Raw genomic sequence first — 22,288 nt, 5'->3', positions numbered from 1 at the left:
GAAGAGAAAAGGTCTGTCTGTTAAGAGCCAAACTTTAGGGCTTTGAGCACTCAGTATATTCGGGGTAGATACCTACATCTAAGAGACAGAGTATCTGTCTCTCAGATTTACATGAGGAAGTAGAAATGACTTGGTATCATGCATCCAGTACTGAAGTAAACACTTAGGAGCTATCATCCACAGTGTCTGTGACAATCAAACAAATCTGGGACTCGTCTCAGTAGCTGGCCTGGATTACTGCAGTGGTAATACTGCATAATGTGGGTGTTTGTGGACAACAGCCAATGGAAATGCAGCTTGGAGATGGCTGCTTTTGTGTGTGTTTCATGATGGTAATAAGTTGCTTAATGAATATTTGCTTTTCTTTTGAACAGATGATCCCTTCAAAGATGACCCTTTTGGAAAAATTGGTAAGTAACTATAACTTGTAATGTGCTCGTTTTTCTAAATGGTTCTTGCTAGTGGGGAGAAGTGTCACCACTTTCAGAGGAGAAAAGTAAGTGGAAATGCCACAAAAAGTCATTATAGGATATATGTGGCATTAGCATCTGGCCGCTTGTGTTACGGCTTTTCAGAGAAGTCCATTGCCAGTGAACTTTGCTCTTGTTGGAAGTTCCTTGGTTGGAATTTAAGTATGTGAAGGTGGTGAACAGAAGGCCTCAAACTCTTGGTGCCTGTTTTATATGCAAGGTAGTTGGACTGTGCTCTTTTAAAGGCTCTTAACTTACCAACTTCCTTTAGAATCAAGTATTGAAAAGGTGGGAAGTCTCTATTTAGACTGACTGTATAGGCAATGTCATTGCATTGTTTGCTTGGGCCTGAATGGAGTTACTGGTGGCAAAAAAGCTAAATAACAGTGGGAAAGCAATAGTAAGATACTGCCAAATAAGAAACATCAATTGGCCTTGGGGAGTGCAGGAGAGGAGGGCAGGAGAGATCTTAGAAACAATAAGTTCTGTAAAATGCTCCATTTTTAGGGGACTTGGTTAAAGAACCTATATGCTGAGATGATTCTGGAACTACTGTTTCATGAAGTGCAGAAAATGTTGGCTTGTCTGATGTTTTGAATCAAAGAATACAAATTATTCACAGGTGAATTTCATGCTTTAAAGGTCCTTGGCCTTAAACATGTCACTTTGTAGCACTATGAAAAAAGCGATATATTGTTCAGTTTTTAGGATATGAGCTAAGTAAAGCAAGCAGAAATGTTAAGGACATTTACTTTTTAGATCCCTTTGGTGGTGATCCCTTCAAAGGCTCAGACCCTTTTGCAGCTGACTCTTTCTTCAAACAATCCTCCACCGACCCTTTTGTGACTGCTGGCACTGATCCATTTAGCTCTACAGACAACAGTAATAATACCACAGTAAGTTTGGTGTCACACCTTTTACTGCTTTGTATGTGTGATTTGGACAAAATAACCTATTTTTCACATTTAGACATGCTTTAAAGAATTGATATTCAGAAATCATATAAAGGTTATGTCTGATCCCCTGGCTCTGTCTTGTCTTTTTTGTGTCCTATTTTCTAGAAATAGTCACAGATGAAATAGAAGTAAAAACAAAAACATTTTAAAATAATTTCATTGTGGATCTTCATTGCTTCACAGCTAAGAGCATTTGACAGTGATGACTTAAGCTCTGTCATTATTTAACAATAATGACTTAAGCTCTGTTAGTTGGTGGAACTTAGTTAGCTGAAAGAAACGCAGGATAAACCTCACCAAGTTTAGTTGAGACACTTGATTTTTGCCTCCACACTCTATAGCATCAAGAAGTATGTGCTCTTTCTTATCTGAAATCTGATGTGGTGTATGGGGTTTCCCCTCAGAAAAGACAAATTGTTCTGTAGGTGTATGTTTAGGTTTTATTGTGTTCTGGGGTTTTTTTAATAAGAATCATCAAAGCTCTCTCATAATGTGGAGATTCCTACTTAATGTACCTCTTTCAAATGTACTTCAGCGTAACTTTTAGTTGCTCACATTATAAACAAGCAGTTATTGAATAGTCTTGAGCCTTTAATATGGTAGAGTTGGGCATAAAACCCTCTCTGGTGTACACTAGAACTTGTTGAATGTGTAATATTTAAAGCTGATAGACAAAAGACAATTTAAGCAGTTGTAATTCTTCATGTCATTAAGTTTGTCTCCATTCTTTTGCCATCTTGTTTCCTTTTCAGTGCTGTTTCTGTTCATGCCTCACTTCCAGCTTTGTGTGTGCATAGAATCTGCATAGACATATATAAGTCTCAAAGATACATGTGAATTAAGAAGCAAGTTAAGTGGCTGTAGGGTGTGCCTGAGGTGCACCCACAGCAGCCAAGAGAGTGAGAAACCACTGCACCTGACAGTGGTGGTCCTGCCCATCCCCATGGTGTGCACGTTGTGCAGATCTCAGGGTCATATTACACACCACAGTCTACACCTCCAGCCTTAAAAATTAGGTTTTTACAATCTCTAATACTTGGCACAGTATCCTTTTCAAAGTCTTGATGTTCTAATATAACCAATTCTTGGTCTTATTACAGTCCAAAGGAAGGAAAAAAAAGGGAGGCCAGAGCTGTGGTGTGGGATTAGCAGTGGATTCTTGAGATCTGTACTTCTGAAATTATGCTTTCATCCTAAATGCTTTACCACACATCTCTGGAGTGTTGGAATCTTGTAGTTATAGTTTCCTGAAGATAGCTCTGCTTGTAGAAATCTGAGACCAAAATGAGTGGTAGATACTCTTGACTGTTGCATTAGCTATTACCAAGTATGTTGCACATGTTGTACCTTTTTTCCATCCTTCCAAAGTATTAATCAAAACAGAGAGGAGGAGTTTCTATTGACAGACTTGTTTACTGATGCTGATAAAAGCTATTTCCAGAATGTGTTATCTTAAAACTTCTAAACTAAAATAAATCGTGACTGTATTCTTAGATTGAAGAATCTTTTAAGCTGAAAAACAAATTTCCCTCCAAAGGAATTTTTTATTTTAGACAGAGATATCAAAGAAGAATGACCCTTTTGCTCCTGGTGGAACCACTGTTACTACATCAAATGATCTAGGTAAAAGTAGATTATACATATCAAGTTTCTTGAGTTTTATTTTTATTTGCTTTTCCTTGCTTTAATTTCTAGTTTTTTAACTGAATTTACAACAGAGCATTTTAGGGATTTCCCATGTTTTCTGAATTTTCCTATAAAGTGTGACATAAGTTGCCTGTTTCCAAGGGTTAATTTTATAAACCAAAACTGACTCTTTATCTGTAGTGTGTATCACTGAAGATTGATTCCACAAGAGCTGTTCCTCTGCTTTACCTAAAACTGGGACAATATCCTGATCTAAGCGTTTGGACTATTTGAATTGTTGGTACTGCTTCCCATTAGAGTTGTTTTCTGAGATATCATGTTACTTTCTAAGTAAATCAGGATAGCTCTGCACTACAAGAGTAGATGTGGAATAGAGTAACTACTTCATTGAGATTTTTTACTGCTCAAGTTTGCTCCTTCTGTGACCCTCTCTCATGTGAGGGCTAAATATGTTCTACGGAAGGCTCTTAACTCCTGTTTTCCTAAACTGCACTGACAAGTGATAATCCAAAACAGGAATCCATGTGTGATTTTGTATTGTAAACCTGTTCATTTTAATTGTAGGGGGAAAATGGTGGTTTTTAGAGATGCAGAAGTGAGTTATGGCACTTCTTGCTCTACAGTAGAGTAGCAGTTTTCACAAATTTTAGGCACATGAGAATGAAAGCATATGAATTAGACTGGGATGATATGAGGTTCAGATACTTGATTCCACAAGTGGGTCTGCAGTCAGAAAAGAGCTCTGGTTCATGTTCATATATATACACATAAATATATATATATGTCTGTATATGTATATTTATGGGTGTATGCACACAAAACACCTCTGTGTGTATACATACATGTATCTCAGTAGAACATTTCCAGTAGTATGCTTATTTGATATTTTCAGTGGAATTTCACTTTTTTTAATGTAGGAAAACATAATATCAGTATTTCTTTTGAATTACTTCCTGTTCAGGAGATTTATTATTCTTAACTGGAAGTTGACACTTAAGGGTTTTTGAAAAAGCTACTTAAAACTTGAAGTGCTCACCTCATAAAATACTTCACTTGAATTAGTTTATGTTGCAAAATATGTGATAGTTGCTATTTTGTAGTGGGATTTTTCTTTTCAGTCTTTCATATTTAACTTTTAATCTTATTCTTTGCTTGATTTGTATTTAGCTACAGACCCCTTTGCCTCCCTGTTTGGAAGCGAATCCTTTGAAGGTGGCTTTGCTGACTTCAGCACTCTGTCAAAGGTAACATGAAGCTGCTGCTACTCACAGAAAATGCATGAAACTGCGGTGAAAAGACAGAGCTTACTCAGCTTCATTACAGTTTTGCCACTACTAAACATTTATAATGGCTGACTTGCTTGAAAAAGAGGTCTTGATAGCAGATTGTCCTGCGATTCTGTGAAGAATGCAATCTTTTCAGCTTCATAAGTATTTTCTCTCTATTTCCAGTGATACTATAATTTACCTATTTATTTTTAAATTTGCTGTGTTTAGCAGCAAAAGTAGTACTTTTCCTGTTTAACTGCTTTCAACTTTATAGTGCTGTAACAGTAGCCATTCCTGATTTTTCTTTCTGTTCAATCTTCTGTAGTATGTGGATATGTGTAAAAACAAACAAAAGTCTTTTCTTTAGTCTTAGTCCAAACTTTCAGTTCTAATTTAATACTGTATTATTGAAGAGAATGTCTAGTAGCACTGCACTGAAAATGTGTGTGTTGCTGTTTTCTTTGTTGAAGGCCAACAATGAGGATCCCTTTAGCTCTTCCACGTCAGGCTCTGTCAGCAATGTCACCATAACTAAAAACTTATTTGAGGAACCACCCGCTAAAAATGAGGATGTTCCTCCTGCACTGCCCCCTAAGACAGGAACTCCCACCAGGCCCTGTCCACCACCACCTGGTAAGAGCTGACACTGGTAACAATCAGCTGCTTCATGTTGGCAGAGAGACAGTAATTATGAGGGGAGGGCGAAGGGTCTGAATTTAAAATGAATGAGCAAGATGTGGAACAAGTCCATTCCTGATCTCTTGGTCGTTTCCTCAGAGTTAAATTTGGCATGGTGTTTGGGATCATAGTTTGAAGAGACAAAGGATTTAGAAAACAGGAGAAAAGACTTACTAGAAATGTGTGCAAGAACACAGCATAGCTGCAAATTAAATGGTTACTAATGTGATACGCTGTGAATCTTGAATTAAATTATGCTTAAAGCGAGAATTTAGTGTGTTTTATACATTGCAGACACAAATGCAAAATGAATTAAATAGGGTTAAATGCCTGGCTCAGGTTTTCAGGTTAACTTTTTCTAGGTGGCCTTGCCAGAGCTTTGTAGCAGTAACAGTAATAAACCTAAGTTCCCTGGGCTGTTTTCTCCTCAGTGGTAGAGGAGTCCTGAGGGATGCTCCATGGCACAAACCACTCTGCTTTCCAGAAAAAGCTATGATTAGCATGGATAACAACACCTTCTTGTGGTTGCAACAAGACCATGTTACAACAGACTCCTCACTCTCATTTTTTTTGCAAACATAGGAAAATATATTTCTAGTATTCCTTTAAAATTTTCTGTCGTCTGTTTCGTTGTCTTTATGAACTCTACTGCATCATTTTTTTCACTGTTACACTATATGGATGAGTCTTAAGGTGTTTTGAAAAACTCTGGCATGAAACTTAAACATATATTCATCTTTTCCTCAAAAGAATGGGAACACAGTAGATACAGGAGTGCTCATGCTGAAGTTTAAACTCAGCTGTTTAATTTCTAATGTTGGTGTGAGATCTGGTTCATGCTAATGCCTTGCAAGTAATAATTTCCATTGTAAATAACATTGAAACAGCTGACATGGCAAGTGATGGTATTGGAATGTTTGGTGTTGGTCCTTATTTAAACATAAAAAGGATTCCTGACTTGATTGTGTGGGAGTGGCTGTGACATGGTGCACTTTTGGAATACAAGCTTCTAGGGGTGAAACAGCAGCATCCTTAGCAACAGATGACTTGAAAAAAATAGGCTGATTTGATATGCACAGTTAAAAATGTGGTTATCTTGATAACCATTCCCATTTAATTATTTTCCTAATGGAAATAAAATTTGAGGTACTTAAATGTAATTATTTTTAATGACTCCCTTGGTCTGATTTGAAACAATAGAATGCTTTTTCAAAGAAATATCCAACAATCTTTCTTTTAATTCTTCTCTCTATTGGAAAATGTGTAGAAGGGCTGTTGCCTCTGAATTTGTTGCCTCTCTACTGATAAGCACCCTCATTTCTTGATTTTCAGGAAGATTTGGTGATTGTGTATTTTATATTCTTACAATTATTAACCCTTCCCATGCAAAAATAAAATTCCCTGGATGTTACTTGGAGCTGCTTCTCCCACATATTTTAAGAAATAGGCAAGCATTGTTTTCAGGTAACAGAATTGTAGAATCATAGAATGGTTTGGGTTAGAAGGGACCTTAAAGATCATTCCGTTCCAACCCCCTGCCATGGGCAGGGACACCTTCCACTAGAGCAGGTTGCTCAAAGTCCCATCCAACCTGGCCTTGAACACTTCCCAGGGATGGGGCAGCCACAATATTGTCATCAGTGATACATAGATAGAACATCATCAGTGAGAGAGATAGAAGGGTTATCTGGGAAGTGTGTAAGTAAATCATATGTTCCCAAGGGGATGGGAACAGATTCTCCAAATCTCTAAATCATGGCCAGATGAGAATCTCTTTTGCTCTTACAAAATAATTTTTAGACTAGTTTTCAGTAGTGATATATGAAGTAATAAGCACTTCGGTTCAATTCCGCAGTTTTAATCTGAAATGGAAACAGAAGCAAGTTTTAAAACACAGCCACTGCAAGTGTGGAACCACTTGCAGAACCTGGTAGTAGAATTCAAAATACTGCACTGAAAACTCTTGTGTAAACAGTAATGTACAAAGGGAATGGTGGGATGAAATTCAGCTCAGCTGTTCCTGAAAGCATTTGGGTTAATGTCCTCAAAGGTGTTGAAAGTTGGCTGGGGTTAAGCTGAAAAAACCCAACAAGATAAGTGGTTGTTTGTCCCTAATTCTGTTTATTTGCAACTACTTTGGCAAGCGTTAACAAAACAGCTCAGCCTGTGATTGTCTGTTATCATACTCCTTGTTCTAAACTGCAGAAATTCCTAGTCTTAGCATAGTGAGAGGATATGGTGTTTTGAACACTTACAAGTGTAATGTATTTCTGGTCTCTGAGTAAAAACTGTGTTAACTTGATTCAAACAAATAATAAAAGAGCCTTGCTGGAATGATCAAAGGCAGTTGATAACCAGAAAACAATACTGTGCTGACAGAATAGGTGCTCAAAACTGTTAGCAATTCTCTTTCCAAAATAGTTCATTAATATATAACTGTGTTCCTGACTCATTAACATACATGTGTTCCTTTTTACCTGATTACCCTTTCAGAAAGTGTGGGCTGCACCCTCATTTTTTCAATTGGCAACCCTTCCTCTGAAGCTAGAGCTCCACTAGTTTGTGGGAAGAGGTTGTTTCAAAGTAGCTTTTGAATGTTTTTTTTTTTAACTAGTTTTGGCATGTTATTACCTGCTATCCTAAATTCATTTTAAATTCATTTTAATCTAAGGGAAAAGACCTATCAATCAAATAGACTCTTCAGATTCCTTTAAACCGAGCGATCCATTTCAGCCTTTCCCCACCCCAGACATTCCCAAAGAACAAGAAGCAGATCTATTCTCTGATCCATTTGCTCCCACCAGCATCAGTAAAGAGGCTGACCCCAACAATTTTGCAAACTTCAGTACTGTGAGTAAAACACTTTTTACATTTGTTTCAGTATAACGGCAGCTTTGAAATGTTCACACTGAAGTCTTCAGTCTAATTTAAATTATTAAAACATATCCCGTGTATGAAAGGGATATTGCTTCCACTCAAAACAGTGTTTACATTTGCAGCTGAGGCTGTCCTAAACCAAAATGCTGCAAAATGCTGCAAAATGCTGCAAAATGCTGTAGTTAACGTTTAAATTGCATTGGGTTTATGCCTTTTTTCGTGGAGGCCTCCTAGCTTTTAGAAAAGAGGATTTCAGAAATATCTATGTCCTAGGGATTATCCATTTTATCAATGTGTGCAGCAAATTGAAATTATAAATCTATAACGAGCACACTGTTAACTATTCAATTAAAAATAAACCAAAATGTGGTTTTAATTTAACTGTCACTGAACTGTTTGGTCATAGTTTTAATGTACTAAAATATTGATAAACAGCCTCATAACAGTGTATGTTAATGAAATATAATTTGGTGAGTTTTGAATGGTTAGTGAATTCCAGACTTATGCACAATGAAGTAAAAAGTAGTAAGTGTCTCTTTATAACCAGAATTCATTTCATAGAAGTCGTGGTGTCCAAGCAGTAGAAGCAAATCTAAAGGTTTGTGCATGCCTATATATTATTTTTTCTTTTGAGCTTTTGCAAGTAGAAGTTTTGAAAGGCATCATCTCACTTTCAAGCCTGATACCTGTTAAATGCAATTTGCATTTACAGTATCTTGTCCATACTGCTCTTTTTCTGTTCAGGCCTAATAAACTACGTGCTTGATTGAGGTAAACTAAGGACTGTCAGGCTCTCAAAGTAGACTTGCACTGGTTGGTGTGTCTTGTAGCATGGTAACTTCTGAAATGTGGTTATCCATCTGTGGTAGTAGTTAGGGGGTTTGAGAAGCCAGTTTGGAGGAGTGGCAAAAATGTTTATTATCTTTATGAAGGAAAAAGTATTCTTTTCCAGCTGCAATTACTGAAAGTACTAAGTGCACTACGAAGAAAACTCAGGTGTTTCTGCTTTTATTTCCCAAAGCAGCAGCTCAAAGCAGAGACCTGGAGTCTCTAACCTCTAACCCTTTCAGCTAATGCTGGGACATCCGTGAGGACCAGGACTTCACCTACCTCTTAATTTTTCTGCATGTTTACTAGAAAGAAACTTTAGCATAATCTTTTGTATTTTATTGAAGATAATACCCTTAACTGTCTCTGATTCATAATCATTGTGCCAGAGGTATTTAGTTCACTGTCAGTTCTCATCAATATACATGGAAATAATCTGTTCCTTTTTCCCCTCTCATATCATGCTGACCTTTCTCTGTATTACTACCAGCCTTCTAACTCTACAGCTACCTTATTATTTTGCTGCTTCTTGGCAATATTTTTCATCTACACATTCAGAAACAGTTCACAGCTAAATTTTTGCAGTCATTGTCACTTGGAAAAGTCATCCCTAATGAAAGCAGGGTAAATCAGGATGGCCTACAGTGTCAATAGGAGTGTGCTTTGCAAAGTGTTCTCCTGATTTATTCAGATTTTCTTGTATAGAGTGTTTTTTATCCAAAATAAAATATATTTGAATTATAGCACTTTCTGCTCAGTAATGTTTTTGAAACTTAATACTGAAATTTGAAACATGGCATATTTCATTAAAATACATCAGTTTGATGGCTTCAGTGCACTTCTTAGTAGTTAAATCTTAGATGAAGCCAATCTTAGTCTATTACAACTACAAAACAAGTAATATTTGAAGACTAGAATATGTGCAATTGTTGAAAAACTAATTCTCCCTTAAACTGAGCATTTGGACAGTAAAAATTATCATTGTATTATTAATCTGGTTTATTTTGTCTTTTTGAAATGCAGTATTCTACTGAGGAAGACATGATTGAATGGGCTAAGAGAGAAAGTGAGAGAGAAGAGAAAGAAAGATTGGCAAGACTAAAACAGCAAGAGCAAGAAGACTTGGAACTGGCTATTGCACTCAGTAAATCTGAAATATCAGAAGCATGAAGTTTAGAACAAGATTTTATCTTATGTAAACTGTTATGTCCCTTTTCCTGAGTACCTAACCTATTTAAATGTTAATCATAAAATGCATATATACAAGAAACTATGAAAGGTTTTAAATTTCTGAAAGTGATGTGAATGTTTCTGCTAAATTCAATCCTTTTGGTTATTGTTTGAATAACTGTTAAGTTTAGCATTCAGTTTCTCTCAAGTTTTCAGGAGAACAAAGTACTTTTCCCAGCTGAAAGCAAATCAGTTTAAAATGCAAATGGAGAGATTGGGGTTTGACTGTAATCTATCAGCAGTTGGTAATTGAGCATAAAGTGAACACAGCAATTATTCTGTCATGGTGGACTGTCTCCCATCAAGCAGTTAGTCACTGGAAACCTTTTATCCTTCTAAAGAGGTTTTAGTAATGCCAGAGTTGTGGAGTGCTTTCTTCTACATATATGCGTATAGATTTTTTTTCTCCTCGTTGAAGATTTTATGTTGGATTTAACATAATCTTCATGGAGTCTCCATCAGAAAGAGTGTGTCTTTCTGAAACCTTTATTGCTTTTCTTGCATGGTCATAGGTTTTAAGACAGACCTGTTATTTTGTTTTATAAAGCAATTAAGCTGAAGATTCATGTGCATTTGCTGTTGGCTAAGGTGACTGTCAAATTGTGAGACCCCACTGCTATTTGAGCCACTTTTGCCTGTGAAATATGCAGCTGAACTGGCAAGTTAATAAGTTCCATTTGAAATAGGATTGAGAATAGAAAGAAAAAACAGGTAGTCTGATTTTTATTTTTTTTTTAACCACAGTTGTTTTCTGTATATGTAATTTATTGAATGCCAACTGATAGTTGCACCTTAAACTGAATGATTTCTGAATGGTCACTGAGTCAGAGTAGGATTGATAGAATGTTAATGAAAATAACTTAATGAAAATAACTTATTGTTCATTTTAAAAGAATTCTATTTGGAAAATCAGTTTCATTAAAATAATTCCAAAAAGAATAATCTTATGCCCTATCTAAGAAAAATGGATGGCAGCAGCATAAACATCTACAAGGGGTTTTTTTCTTGCACTTTTAACCTGTGGTATTTCTTTTGAGAAATTGAAGTGTTTCAACACACAGCACTGGGGCAAAGGGGGAGAACTCAGCCATGCTTCAGTATATTTAAGCTCTTCCCATTACCTGTCAATGCTGCTGTTGCATGAGTTTGAGGGTTTTCAATTTTTCAGGAAAAAAAAATGAGTAACCTGACTGGGATGGTTTTTCTTTTGCACTGGGAGATGAGCATTTAAACACCTGCTCAAAAAAAGTAACTTAAAATTTTGCAAGTATTAAATAGTTATAACTTATCTTATACATCTTTGTAATGAGTGTACACTAATCTTGCAAATCATATGCTTAACTGGATTACATAGTTTCTTATCTTTTGTTAAAAATGTATACTCAGTGGACCAACACAATATTATATGTATATATTATATATATATTCCTGCTTTCCTTTATGGAATTTAAAGTTTTGAGTCATTTGATGTTACATTTCATGTTACTGACTCTGACTATAGGACTTTTACTCAGACTACCAACAAACCACTGCTGTGAGCTAAATGGCATTACTTTATGAAGTTTTAACTGTTTGGTTTGGTTTTTTTTAAACAACTTGTTCAGGTGGGATTAGCCTCTATTTATAGACTTCCTTTTTGTTTAAAAATTCTAACAATAGCCTGTAATTATGAAGAAATAAAGTTTAAGTACATAAATGTGAACTGTTTGCCTGTTTTTCCAGGAGGGTGCTGTGAGATGTAAAGCATTGGGTGAGTGCAGTTCAGTATGAGGTGTTCTGACTGTAGTCTGGTTTCTGTGGCCTTTGCCACCTGACCCACCTGCCATGGGTCACCTTCACCGAAATAGCATCCAATGTCAGAATTGTGGTGTCTCGTGTTATTTCCCCAGTAACTTCTCAACAGTTTCATTGACCTACTTAAGTTTAAATTGGCTGTTTCAGAATCTGAATATTTAGCTAAGTTAGTACTTCGGTATTGGAGTGTTTTAGTCACACTTTATCCTGAATCTTCAAAGTCATTGTGGGCATGGATGGGAAACCTCATGTTTTTGTTTTTGCAATACTGACAGAATGGTAATTTAGATGATACTGTGTTTAGATAACACAGAGAGTAAGATTGGGAAAATAACATATTTGTTCAAAACATCGGCAACTACTATGTTTTCTTGTTACAGAATTCTGTATAATAAGTGAATACTCTTCAATTTAATTCCGTTGTTAATTAGAGCAAACATGAAGGTTGGCTTTTAGATGCATCCATTTTTTCTTATCGGAATGAAGACAGTCATTTTCCCAAATTAAAGATCTTTTTTGATGCAAGTTTGAAGCTTGCCCTTCTGGTAGGTAGAGTGGAGTTTCATTGCCCATGTGAGTGTTACCGAACTCTTGAATTATCTGCAGAGTTGTGTTTGCAAGGACCTCTGAGGCTTAAATTAGGAAAGGGACAGAAGTAAAGAGGAAGGGGGCGAAGACAGCATAGTGTTATTCCAGAAAAAGTAGGAAGGAACTTCTCATTTGTCAGCTGACAAGCCATCAGTCAGTAATATCCTGAAACAAGTCATTTTCATCCACAAGGTCTTTAAAGAAACATGAATAGCAAAACATACGTAAATAACCTCATTTGCATTCCCATTCATTGCTCAGAGTGCTTCCAGAATTCCTGTTGTGTGAAAATGGAGACATCTGGAGCTGCCTGGACCTTTGATTTTAACCAAAACCAAAGAGCAGTAGTTTTTAGAGCAGGTGATCTGCTGATAGAGGGGGAAAATGCTGCATTGTTTGGATGTGCGTTCAGGAGGTCAGGATGTTTTTTCTAGTTATCTCTTGCTGATTTAATAAGTGAGTATGGACAAACCACTTAATGCTAAGCCATTTCCTGTTCTGTAAGTGATAACAGGTCTCATAATTATTACATAACTCCGGTAATCTGGAGAGACAACCTTGTGGAGAGTAGAAGGAATTTTATTCCATTTTACTTGTGTGTATCCTGTTGATAGGAGAGATGTTATGAGGTGTTTTCTCTGTTGGTATAAGCAGCCAGTTGCACTCCTATATAGGACTATACATATACAAATAACTGGAAATAGATTAAGAATTTAACAGAAGTGCTGTTTTAAACAAGGTATTTGATGATTTAGTTTGCTGGTAATAGAGGGAGAAATTCTTACCTTTGACTTCAGAGGTCTGTCCCAGCAAGAGATCCTGTAACACTTCTGCAGTTTGTCAGCTGTCTCAGGTTTGCATCTGACAGACTCATCCTGATCCACTTAGACTGATCTTCCTGTGTGGCCAGACTTATTGTTTGTTCTGTTGAGACTATGTAGCATTGAAATTTTTGTATGCAAAGCCAGAAGGTCTTTAGGATTGTTTTCCGTAGAATGCAGTCTCTTCTGAGATGCTACATGAACAGGTGTGGTCACTTACACTGAAAAAAGTAATTTTAAAAGACTCAGTGGGTTTTTAAATCCTTGTAGAAGTTTTTTTAATGCTTAATGAAGCTCTGCTAATACCTCCTTATTTTTAAAATTAGGGTCTTTGAGTTCCAAACAGTTCTGAGGATTTTGGAGTACACATCTCATACCATATTCAGTAATAACTTTTACAGAATAAATAACTTGGTTGAGGTTCAAACCACTGACCCTGAATCCTGAAAACTGCAGGTAAAATACTTGTTGAATGTTAAACTTGTATATTTAAATTATCTAATTTTCCTTAATATGCTATCCATTTAACTTAAATTTTTATTTTATTTTACAGTCAGATATTAAAAGCACAACTGTTCTCAAACATACAATACTATGCTTGGATTTGTCCTTCTGTTTTAGCTTTTTCAACTTTGTCCCTACAACATAAAATTCTAAAAGTTGTAAAAAGCAATTTAGAGTATATTCTGGGGTGATTATTAATAAAAATGTTCTTTAAGTTAGCTAGGACTGGCTACTGAAAATGGGCTGAAGTGCAGAAATCTCGTTTCATTGTGAACACACTGAGCTGGAATGTACGAGCCTCACAATTAAAAAAATGAAATGTATGTAAACAGGTATCTTATGCTGGAAAACGTAGGCTTGCATTTGTGCCAAAATAGCTCTGGGAAGGTGCTTGTCACAACTGCTTATGCTATCCCTCAGTGAGCTAAAATGTTTGATTTAGTGAAGACAATCATGACTGCTTGGCTGCTGTCAGACGGAGGACTCATCCTTCGATCATTGGATGTCTGGGCTCCTCTCTCGGAGCAGCTGCACCCTGAGCACTGGAGCGTGAGCCCGTCCTGCCACCCACCCCTTGTTCCTCACATCACGAGCCACATTGTTGGTGTGCAGCTAATAAATTCTTTCTTTTTTTAACCTTATACACCCACTGTTCCCGTTAATGTGCCCATTGTTTCTTTATGTCAACCCAGTCCTTCTGTTTGTCCTGCCACTCCCTTGGCTGTGTATACCTTTGCCTTGTTCATTTCCTTTCACAGGCTCCTTTCTTCTGTTAATCTTTTCTGAACTGTTATCCTTGTAACCCTGAAGCTGCGTGTTTGATATAATTATAATATAGATAGTGGCCAAAGTAATGCAATTTTTTTCCAGTATTGCACATCTATTCGCAATTTCAATGGGTTTGGTTTCCTTTAATGGAAGAGGCAAGTTAAAATTTTAAATATTTATTTTGTTTATGAATTTTATGTTAATGAACAAATTAAAGAATTTAATTATTTAGATCTAATTATTTATTTATGTAATTTGTTCATAACCTGTTCCATCTGAGGTGTGAACCCTGTGGGGTGTTACTCCCGTGGTACAACTCACAGACCCCTGGGCTGGGGGTAGACAGCCGCACCCTGGCAAACGCTGCCTTGGCAGCAGGTGCAGAGTGCAGCTAATTGAAAACTTGGCGAAATATGACTTATGTTTTCCTCATGTTTTTTCTCGAGCGGAATTAATGACTCCAATTCCAGCACACAGTAGGGGTGCCCGCGCTCCTCTCGGCCGTTCCCGGAGTCTTTCGCGCCGGTGCGGAGCGACACGCCCGGGTCCCGCCCGAGCGCTGCGGTGGGACCGTAACCCCGGGCTATAATCCCGTCCCATTCCATCCCTTCCCATTCCCATCCCCACCGCCGGCGGAGGGCGGGCGCTGCCGCAGCCGCTCACCTGCGGGGGCGGCCCCTCCGCCCGGCCCGGCCCGGCCCTGCCCGAACATGCGCCGAGGCCCCGGCTGCCGTCGCTCCACACGCACACCATGCGAGGTGGCTGCGGCGGCCGCCGGGGAGCAGCAGCAGCAGCGCTAGCCGTGCCCGCCGCCCTCCCGCCCTGCCCTCAGCTGCTGCCCGTCGCGACGCCTCCATGGACGCCCACCCGGCCGGCAGCGCCGGCGCCCGGTACGGGGCTGGGGGGGGCCGGGGGGGTCGCCGGGGGACAGCGCCGCCTCCGCCGGGCTCTGGGGCTGCTCCGTCCCGGGCGGGAGGAGGGGCTGGGAGCGCCTGTCGCGGTGCCCGCAGGAGCGGAGGGTCCGGCCGCGGGACGGCGTGAGGGCGGTGGGGTTCCGGGCGAGCCGGGCGCTGGAGCCGCTGAGGGCAGTTCGGGCCCCCGGACTGACCCCGACGGGCTCTCGGGGCTGTGGCCGGAGCCGCCTGCGGCCCGCGGGCAGGGGCTGCCCAGGCCGGGACCGGGCCACTCCGCGGGCCGCTCTGGCTACTAGCCTGAGCCTGCTGTGGGCAAGGACTGTGCCCACCTGTGCCGGCTGAGCCTCCCCACTGCGCGGGCACAAACTGGTTCTTGCACTTTGAGGGGGTTTTCTTTTTTCTTAGAAAAAAGCATTAGCTTGAGCTAATTACATACCTGCGCAGCAACCCTTCAGTAGTTACATGCAAATTGTCTTTGGGCTTCAAAGAGTTGTGGAAGAGCGTGGAAGACCAGGTCCTTTTGCTTGAGCTCCTGTTTGTGCAGCTAGCAACGCACCTTGACAGTGAAACGCTGACATTAATTACTCTGTAACTCAATACCTTCTTGCTCGCCCTCACGAACAAGCTGCAGGTGGATAACTTTCTCCATTCCAGGTGTGCACTCCCACTGCCCCTAAAATACATAAACTTCCATTGTGTGCGTGCTTCAAAAGCTGAATCAGTCTGCAAATAACATTCTTCTCCCGTGATGACGGCGTGTTAAGTTTTAGACATGGCTGCGTTAAAGGTCGGCTTGTGGATTCTGTGTTTGACATAAGACATTTATAATAATCTGCTTTATAATCTATACAGGAGTAGAAGCTTTTAAGCGTGCAGTTGTTGGAGAGGTCAGCAAACTGCTGGTAATGGCTCTATTCATGGTTCTTCATCAAGTGTGGGACAGTGGTGTACTCTCTCTCTCTAGCTGCATGGTTTCCTTTTATCTTAAGGTTGAAAACAGCAAACATTTACCTGAGACTTTATTTCTGCTGAAGAAACCATGATGGAAAAAACGTTTCCTCAACTTTAGATTATATAAGATGTACAATAGTGCTCCTTTTTGGTGGCACTGATATTAATGTTAGAGTCACTACAAAGACCAAAGAAGGTGGTCTAGTGGCATTTAAAACAGCAAAGTCCTGTGGGATTTAAAAATCCAGAGTGTTAGACTTGCTAAATTGATCAAAAATGACCTGGCTATTAGTATTTTTATATACAACCTCTATCTGGAAGTACTCAAGGCCAGGTTGGATGGGGCTCTGAGCAACTTGGTGTAGTGGAAGGTGTGTCTGCCCACAGCAGAGATAATGTTTAAGGTCCTTTCCAACCCTGACCGTTCAATGATTCTGTGATTTTTAAGAGCTTTATATAGTTTTGTTGCCATGTTCTGTCTTGATAATTCTTTCATGAACCAGCAATTGTTTAAATACTATTTTTTAACTCCAGGCTGGAAAGGTGGGCTCTGCCTTTGTAATAAGGATGTTAAATGACCTCCAGGTGCTGTGTTTGCACTGACAACAGCAGCAGGCTGAAAGACTATGGTTGCGTTGTGCTTCAGGAAGTTCTGAATGTGGGGAACAATGTGTGCGAAACTACTTAGCAACAGGAAGGAGCTGGGTGAATTTTGTCAGCTTGGGCAGGTTGTCCCGAAACTCTGTGTTACTGAAGCTGCTGGAGCACTTGGTGCTGGCTCCTCATCACCTTTCTGGAGCTCCATCTGCTGGAATCAGCCCTCCCATTCCAGGGAGGGCTGATTCCAGCAGATCTGGGAATCTAAAGGGATTCAGATGTTTCTGTTACTGTGCTACAGAGTGTTGAAAAGTATATATCAGGACTAGTTTGTGGGAAAAGATTACTATTTTCTTATTGTAGGTCATATTTTACTTAAATCACTCCTTTAAAAACCCAATGAAGCTCCTAGACAGTGTTTTCACAGAGCTGAATTTGTGGTTTCTCTAAGGTACCACATGTATTTTGGGAATAGATTGAAATTATCAACTCATAGTTGGAGGACAAAATGATCTAACGGACTGGTTGGAACTGAGAAGTAAACGGATTTTTGAGTAGGGGTGATGAAAAATGGCTTCCATTTTAGAGACAGCTGTTGTCTTCAACTTGATAATAAAACTTTCAGTCACCTGCTGCGAAAAAGCAAGTGTCAGAAGAAAGTCTCACTGTTAGGATGGCCATTCAGATATACTTGACTTAATGGCTGGAATCTCAGATGTATATCAAACAGAATGCAGTACTGAACTTGGACATAATTTTACATTTCTTTCTAACTGAAATTGCCATCTGAGCTGATGAAATCTTCTTACTGCATCTACATCAAAGTTTTACATTTTGGCTGGTCCATGTTTCCTGTCAAAAAGGGAAAAAAAAATGACAGAAAGATCCCAGACTAACTGAATTAGAGTTCAACATCAGCCTCACTTGTTTTGGCTTTCATTTGTTTTTTCTCCTCAGGTAGTTTGCTTAGTTGCTTTCCCACTCTGAAATGGAGAGAATAATAGCTATTTTCTTCTTGAAGCCACTGTACCAAAGAATAACTCTTCAAAATGGCTTTAGCAATGCTGAGTGCCAAAACAACTTCCTACTGGTACTTCTTTTTCTGTTCTTGAGTATTGATTCAGTGGGCAGGTTCAAGAGAGCTGTAAAGGTGTATTGAAATGCCATGCTTGAATTTTTATTTAATTGGAGAGAAAGTGGCATTGTTATTGGTCAAGGTACTGTGAAGTATACTTTGCAGATGACTTCTGAAGAATAAAGTCAGGTTGTTGGAGCTCTCAGGGAAATGTAATCTGAAATGTCATGTAAAGCAATGATTAAAGGCAAAGCAATAATCCCCTATTTGTTCAAGTATTTTGTGTCATTCCTATATATTATTTTTATGGAGTGTAAAATACTGTTCGGCAGTGGAATGATAACAAAAGCATGAATTTTTTTTTTTTTTTTTAGGTTCCAGCAAAACATTTTACAGAGTAATTTATTTTGAAAATGCTTTGCATAGATTTAATGAAAAAACCAACCCAACCAAATGAAACAAAACCAAACAAAGAAACATTTCAGCTCACATGAAGTACTGCAGGAAAATGCTTTTTGGGCCAGAATGTGTGTTTCATCCTTTTTGCGTTGGTCACCACACTGAAGTCTGAAAGAAGGGAAGTGTAAATCAGCATAAACAGTACAAACCAGACTTCACAAACAGCTGAAGAAAGATGCACAGGTAACTCTCTTGTTACCTACCAGTCAGTCTTTATCACTGCTAGGAAGTGCAGAATCCAGCCAAAAGGGGGAATTGCCTGACATCCCTCCCTAAATTCTCACCGAGTCTGATTTCAGAAGTAATACAGAGCTCTACCCTGACCTTGCAGTCCTTAGGAAAACAAATCTCACCGATTTTGTCTGGCTTCTTACCATGAATGTGTCAGAGTGAGTTTGCATTTTGCTTCATGCTGTATCTGTTTGTTTGCTGGGTACCTGATTGTGCTCAATAGCATTACATGATAGTGGTCTAGTACAGCTCTTGCTGATTTGTTTTTATCTCATTAGTTTTAGTGAGATGAGAATTAGACCTTTAAAAATCGAGTGTACCTATGTCAGACGTGTAGGTGGACCAGAGGCAGTAAAACTGAAAAGTCAGAGGACTTGGAAAAAAGAGTAAGTGGGTATTGTAAGGTTGTCTAAAAACTCCCAAAGGCATGATACCAATCACAGGTGACCTTCAAAGTGACAAAGATTGTAGATCATCTGAATTAAGAAAGAAGAGCTATTAAAGCTTGCTAAATATTACTGCGCTCTGATTTATGATGAAAATTTACTCTTAATTGCAGTGATCCTGTTAATTTCTGTAATACTGAATATATTTGTTTTAGTTCACTGTTCATCCTGTGTGAGGTAACTTTTTTTTTGTACATTCCAATAGATACCAGTGTAGTTGCAGGATGTTTGGGCTTATTTTTGTAATATGCCAGACTGGATTGTGTGTCTTTGTATGTATTTTCATTCTGTTTGATGCAGGCAGTTCTACTGACTGGGAGTGCTCACCCACAGTGGTGCAGTCATGGCAGTACAACAAGGAAAGGGAACTGTAGAAATGACACCAGTACATTTTATTTGTCTGAGCAAACCTATCTTAATGAATTTACTGCATTGTTTGCCCATTCAAATACAGGATGAGAACTGTGAGCGTAATGCAAACTAGATCCTGCTTGGTCCAAGTTAAACATGGTAGGACCAAGGGCAGAACATGAGTCTGCCAGTTCCCTGGGCTTTTTGTTGCTCACTTGGACTGCTTTGCCCCATGCCTTTGATTTGTGAGCCTTTGCTGGAACAGAAGGGCCTTTTAAAAGACCTTTAACGTTGCTGAGGCATCAATAACTCAGTGGTTTGAGAGCTGAATTAACCTCAAAAATAAATGGTGTCATAGTCCATGTACAACTTGAAATACTATGATATCCTGAATTCCAGAATTGCATCACTGTTGTGTCTCTATGCAGAATAGCTGGAGAACACGAATATTGAAACCTTTCCAGTTGCTTTGTTGTTGAAGTAATGGCATTTCTGCAGCACCGAGAAGTCTTAGACATGGGCCAGAAAAGTGTTCAAGAACACAGAAAGATAAATGCTGAGGTATTACCAGCTTGGCACATAGAACAGGAAGGGATATGGGAAAATTAATTTTCTTGCATTAACTTATTTGCTTTTGAATTATGAAGACATTTCTGTATTGTCTGAAAACTGAAAAGTAACAAATTATTGTGAGAGCTGCTTATTTGTTCTTTTCATCCAAGATTATTTCTGATCTCATGTGGCTTTGGAAATGCTTGCAGAAGAAAATAATTCTTCCCGAGTGATGTGCTTTTTGTTTTCTTTGAATGTAGAGATTTTTTTCAGGCTCACAACATTTGTAGTGCAGTGTTGCTCAAAGAAATCAGCTGTTTAGAAAAGTGGTAGTGGATTTAGGAATGACCTAGCAAACTGGAAAAGACTAAAGGAAGTAACCCCATGTGTATCCTGGTATCTCCTAATGTCTCTGTGATTATCCAGCATTAGGAGAACAGAAGATGGTGTCATGGCAAGAATTTCTTTATTCAGGGGTGATCTTTTTGAAAACAGGCAGTGGGAAGGACATCCTGGGGTCAGAGTTTGTACCATGGGATGTGAACTGCTGACCCTTTGCACAACAAAGGGCATGGAGAGGGACACAACAGGGGCTGAAGACCCCCAGACTTTTTCCTGTTTAGACTGTGAGGGGATAAAAGCCCAGGGGTTCCTTTGTTCGGATCCCTCCTCAGAGGCACCAGCTCGAGCTGTTATTTTGTTATTGCACCACGATGAAATTATTTTAAGGATTGGGACATCTGAGACTCTGTTGTGGGAAACCTGAGGTCGAGCCTGTCTCACTGTGAGTGTGGGATGTGCAGCTGAGAAGGGGCTTTGGTCCCAGCTCAGGTGATGGTTGTGTGACTGCCAGTGGCTCCTGGATGGTCAGACAGGGAATTTCCTTAACACTGAAATGGAGACCTTTGAAATGTGCTTTGGGATGCTCCTCACATCTGTGAATGGTTGAAGCGTTAGCACTGTGAAGCTTAAATGGTGTTTGTTTCTTTGTATTTTATTCTCCTCCTCCAAATGAAGTTACCCATGCTCGCTACCTCAGCTGACTTTTGCAGATAAGGTAGATTTGGCAGAGAAATGCATCCGTATTTTAGGATATGACTGATTTAACTCGCTTTTAGTGTTTCACAGCACTGAAGGAGATCTTGAATTACTATTAAAAGCGTTACTACAAAGGCACAAACCTCAGACTCACCTTTTTTTGTAAAATTCTGATAATTGCTGAGGTTGAGTATTTTAGCATTTTGCACAGTGTAAGGTTCAAGATGCTTTTTTTATTGAAGAAATCTGTAAAACCCAATGACAAATCCCAAAGCTTATGCACTTCAAACTCATAGTAAGAAACCAGTCAACATCATGCACACAGTGAAGTAAAATTATGCATAAATATGGTAACTCTCATGCTCAAAAATCATGTGTCCCTTTCCTTTTGACCATGGAAAACATGATTTTTTTTTTTGAAGATGGTTTACAGTTCATTAATATTCCAAATTGTAGTTTTGCTTATTTCTGCTTATTAATTTTGTTTGATACTGCTGTTGACATAGAAAGGATCTGGTGCTTAAGTAAAAGGGATATTGCCTGGGATATCCCAAGAAATTGTGCTTCCAACTAGAGACAATGGGGATGCAGTGGAGTAAGGAGAGGAGCTCTTACTGTAATGCCCAGGATATATCGTGGTTGTGATTTGTGAAGCAGCCCCACTTATGGTCCCTGGGGCAGAGAACAATGATTTCATAAACAACAAAACCACAAGGAGAACCATATGACTGTCCTTGCAAAACCTGCTGCCCAAAAGAAAAAAGGGAAAGAACCTTGTAGAACCAGCAGGGAAATGGCTTAAATGTGGAAATACTTCAGATCTGAGTTTTTACATTTGTTTTCTTCAGTTAAAAGAAAACATACATATATGTGGGGAAGGAGAGGTTGCATACTGGAGGATGTCTGAGCATATAATTGTTTCTAGAGTAGTGGTATTCAAATAAAAACCTGCCAAATCAAGTCTTGAAGAACTTGGCAGAGACAGCCAGAGCCTTCACCGTACAGGGCTTTAAAGACTATTTGAGGAATACAGTATTAATTAGAAATTGTACAAACAGCTAGTGAGAATGATGAAAAACCTTTTCAGAGTAGCCCATGATCCTGCCATGGAAGCAGCCAGTTAATTTTAAGTTGTAACCAGTAGTTATTCCCAACCAGGGAAAAAACACCCCAGTTATGTCTTTTATCTCCTGCTGTGGCCCAGGTACACAGTGCTGCTAGGAACATGTAATGGAGTCATTAATG

At 39.0% G+C, this 22,288-nt stretch overlaps 2 protein-coding genes across 7 annotated transcripts in view; both read left to right on the top strand.

The window, feature by feature from the left end:
• EPS15 (epidermal growth factor receptor pathway substrate 15) overlaps positions 1-11,656 on the top strand; it is a 66,295-nt gene extending 54,639 nt beyond the window's left edge. For 4 of the 6 annotated variants that reach the window (XM_042030673.1, XM_042030671.1, XM_042030672.1 and 1 more), the window contains 7 exons: positions 375-410; positions 1,230-1,366; positions 2,980-3,049; positions 4,241-4,317; positions 4,812-4,974; positions 7,691-7,869; positions 9,748-11,656. In XM_042030673.1, the coding sequence (XP_041886607.1) occupies positions 375-410; positions 1,230-1,366; positions 2,980-3,049; positions 4,241-4,317; positions 4,812-4,974; positions 7,691-7,869; positions 9,748-9,894 (809 nt within the window). In that variant the 3' untranslated portion in view covers positions 9,895-11,656. Of the gene's footprint in view, positions 1-374; positions 411-1,229; positions 1,367-2,979; positions 3,050-4,240; positions 4,318-4,811; positions 4,975-7,690; positions 7,870-8,457; positions 8,495-9,747 lie in introns of all 6 variants that reach the window. The other 2 variants (XM_042030675.1, XM_042030676.1) reach the window with 2 other exon arrangements.
• Positions 11,657-15,141: 3,485 nt separating this feature from the next.
• The window catches only part of TTC39A (tetratricopeptide repeat domain 39A), a 44,730-nt gene continuing 37,583 nt past the window's right edge, over positions 15,142-22,288 (top strand). The window contains exon 1 of the mRNA XM_042030666.1: positions 15,142-15,319. Coding sequence (XP_041886600.1) covers positions 15,285-15,319 — 35 coding nt within the window. The 5' untranslated portion in view covers positions 15,142-15,284. The remainder of the gene's footprint in view (positions 15,320-22,288) is intronic.

The sequence above is a fragment of the Corvus kubaryi genome, unplaced genomic scaffold (assembly GCF_017639235.1).
Source record: "Corvus kubaryi isolate FWS band 111438036 unplaced genomic scaffold, C.kubaryi_AGA036_p1.0 37334, whole genome shotgun sequence".
Taxonomy (NCBI): domain Eukaryota; kingdom Metazoa; phylum Chordata; class Aves; order Passeriformes; family Corvidae; genus Corvus; species Corvus kubaryi.
Note: the sequence above shows the minus strand (reverse complement) of the source record. Positions and strands in the feature narration are given on the sequence as shown.